Source organism: Branchiostoma belcheri, unplaced genomic scaffold, assembly GCF_001625305.1.
Source record: "Branchiostoma belcheri isolate BF01 breed outbred unplaced genomic scaffold, Haploidv18h27 scaffold47, whole genome shotgun sequence".
NCBI classification, from domain to species: domain Eukaryota; kingdom Metazoa; phylum Chordata; class Leptocardii; order Amphioxiformes; family Branchiostomatidae; genus Branchiostoma; species Branchiostoma belcheri.
In genome coordinates, this window is record NW_017804098.1 from 957,627 (window position 1) to 961,036 (window position 3,410).

At 40.6% G+C, this 3,410-nt stretch overlaps 1 protein-coding gene across 1 annotated transcript in view; it reads left to right on the forward strand.

Moving 5' to 3' along the window:
* LOC109479157 (serine palmitoyltransferase 2-like) overlaps positions 1-2,616 on the forward strand; it is an 8,819-nt gene extending 6,203 nt beyond the window's left edge. The window contains exons 10-11 of the mRNA XM_019781042.1: positions 1,240-1,369; positions 1,823-2,616. Of these exons, the coding sequence (XP_019636601.1) occupies positions 1,240-1,369; positions 1,823-1,948 (256 nt within the window). The 3' untranslated portion in view covers positions 1,949-2,616. The remainder of the gene's footprint in view (positions 1-1,239; positions 1,370-1,822) is intronic.
* The last annotated feature ends 794 nt before the right edge of the window (positions 2,617-3,410 follow it).

Genomic DNA, 3,410 nt, shown 5'->3' on the forward strand with positions numbered 1-3,410 from the left:
CAATACAGAAGTCCTCCGGCGGGCAAATATGCCTGGCATTGAAGCATTCATCATGAAAGCACAGCTGCGATGGGCTGGCCATCTGGTTCGGATGGACAAAACTCGTCTCCCGAAGATAGTATTTTACTGTGAACTTGCTTCCGGCTCGAGAAAGGCCGGACGCCCCTACAAGCGCTACAAGGACTCGCTGAAGTCGTACCTCACAGCATGCAGCATTCCACATCGGGAATGGGAATCTACTGCTGCTGACAGAAGCTCCTGGCGCCATGCTGTTCGCCAAGGAGTAAGGACCTTCGAGGAGAACAGACTCGACGAGCTGGACCGGAAACGACGAGACAAGAAGGGAAGGAGACCCGACCCCAGCGCCACCGTCGTATGCCCAGTATGCGGACGTACCTGTGCTTCAGCATTTGGGCTGCGATCACACCTAAGACGCCATTGACGTCATCATCGCTTCGCGATGGACATCCAAGAAGAAGAAGGCTTCTGTCCATATTTGCTGTCTTATGTTCAAAGTCTTGTAAAGCAAACAAGTTTCTGTTGTTGTAGGTGCCTTTTTCCTTACAGGTGAGCTGATGCATCCAGAAATTTGGAGTGTAATTCTATATATTGAGTCAAAATGCTAGAAAACAGCATGTGTGATCAAAATAAAACATACTTGGTCACACATCCTGAACCAAATAGAGCAGACTTGAAACTAAACCATCATGCCTTTATGCTTGCATCCACCTGTGTAATGTCATGATGAATTGTTGTGCTCAAATTCTGCTGTTTTTGTGCCCTGTTGCTATTATGCACATCAATATATCGGAGCAATGTTATCAGATGTGTCATGTCTTTGTCTGCCAAAAAAAATAACCAAAAATAGGTACTACTGCAAAACATTTTCTTTCATCAAAATTTAAAAATTTTAAAAAAGCTTATTTCAAAACAAGTTTTAAACCTTTGGCTAACCTGTAATTGCTGCTCAAGACAGATTAATGAAATTTGTTTTTTTTGTCAGTGACAGCATTGTAGTATGTTTTTATTGGGTCACACCTTTTAGTCATGTTACATGTGCATCACAGTTTTCTTATCAATGCTTTTAATGTTTTAATGTGTTGTTTGTAATCCTTGTTGATTGCTTTCCTCAGTGATTTAGACAGGTAGACTCATGGAAGGTATGTACACTTACTTTGCCCTTAAATAATATGGTAGACAAACTGCTCTGTTTACACATTTTTTCTTCCCTCCCCACAGAGCTTTTAGCCGGGAGCTTTACCAGCAGAATGTGGGGGTAGTGGTGGTGGGTTTCCCTGCCACTCCCCTTGTGGAGTCCCGAGCACGTTTCTGTCTGTCTGCTGCCCACACACGAGAAATGTTAGACAAGGTAGGGCTGGTCGGTAGCCACACCCTAGCTCATGTCTCCAACTTACATCCAACAATTAAAGGGAGACATGCCCTTAGATACCAGGTTGTTTAATTGTTGTTAGTAAAACCATCCAGTCAACATACTGTTATACAGGTTGATGTGATATAAGTACAAAATAATTTTACAGCACATCAAATGAACAACATCAGGGCATTGACGTGTGGGAACATGGTTTTCCGGAAGAACAATGATGTAGGTATGAAACTGTGTTGCAATTTTAATGCTTTTTTGAAGGTGATGACATCAACTGAGGATCAAGAGCCTGAACAGTCATCCTCCCACACTCAGAAATACCATCATCAGCAGTGGGATGTAAAACAGTTCTACCAATGGTACCATTACCAAATATCCTTTCTTTGCTATAATTTAGGAATACTTGTTTCTTACAATATGTGGATGTTATCTTGGTAGGTTCTGGATGCCATCAGTGATGTAGGAGACCGCCTGCAGCTGAAGTACTCCCTCAACCCACCAACAAAGGCAGCGTCTGCTGAGGAGTGCTACAAGCAGGTGGACAGCCTGGCACACGAGGCTTGATGTCCTCTGGTCACGGACATTGGTTACAATCTACTTGTCTGATGCAGTCTTGAAGAGAAAATGCAGTTTGTTGGTTGCAGACACACTGTAATTTATCATGTTTTGGAGGGAAACACCTAAAAAGTTCAAAAATGCAGCACAAGAATCTCCACCAATATTCCACTCCATCACTTTGTGTACCATTGACTATTACATGTTCTGAATAGTTGATGACAGGAACAATAACAACGTTATGCATATTTTCACTTTGTTTTACATTTAGAGGGATGCTTTGTGTGTTGTAACATGGTGGGGATTTTATCATGAAGTGGGGTGATGTGATGTGATAGGTGACAAGACATCTGGTGGCCCAAATTCCTCATTTGTTGTTTTGTTGAAATGAAGACTTGTACTTTGTAAATGTAAATGTTTGTTGTGGGACATGAGATATGTAAAGTTGCCTTATCCTAATGGGATATATTTCCAACATGTATATACTACTTACTCTCTCATAAAGGGAAAGGGTTTGAATTTTCTGAGACATTTAAGAGCCAGTAATGTTTTCACTAAGTGTGAAAACTGAATGTTGTCAAATGGCTGTGGCGCTAGGCAAGTGGACGCAAGATGGAGAAGTCGTGGATTTGATTCCTTGCACTCTTGGCTAGATATTGTGTCCTTGGGACAGGTACATCACACAACTTTCCTCTTTCCACCCAGGTGGAATGGCTACCTAATTCGGTTGGGGAGGTTATAAGCAGAAGAAGGAGAGGGTTTTTCTCCAGTACTGTGCCCTGGACACATTGAATTATCAACCCACTGCGCCTACAGCCTCAAAAAGGCTACCTTTACCTTACCTACCTACGTACACCATGTACAAATCAAAGATTGCCTTTTCATGTTTGTAAGGAAATTTTTTTTGCTATTATCAGGTCGTTCATGATTGTACTTGACTACGGTATCCCATAAATTCATCCTAACATGTCTATCAGTTTGCACAAGTAAAGATGAATGTATGATTTATAGAGGTGTTGAAATAGATTTTATCCGTACATATCCCATAGTATTCAAGTTATAGCAACGGTAGTTCAGCAAGTTACCAGTGAGTTTTTGCTGTTTGAACTCAAAATGCATTCAATTCAGCTCAAAGGGGGGTTTAAAGTTAATAACAGTTGCATATATTATTGTAGGAGAAAACAGTGAATTTTTATATACAGTTATGACAAAATTTCACAACCTTTTTAAGAATTTGGATTAATATTATATCACAATTGTTCTTTCATCACACTATCATTGTGTCTCATTTAATTGGGAAGGATATTTATAAATAACATGGATCTAATGGTCAAAATGTCAGCAGCAGTATGATCCAACTGATGCTGCCTAATTTTTTTCTTTGGTATATTTATGTGTGTGTGTGTGTGTGCGTTTCAGTGCTGTTGCTTTATGACATGGAGCTTTGCCTACTTTTAATATTTTGCAAGTG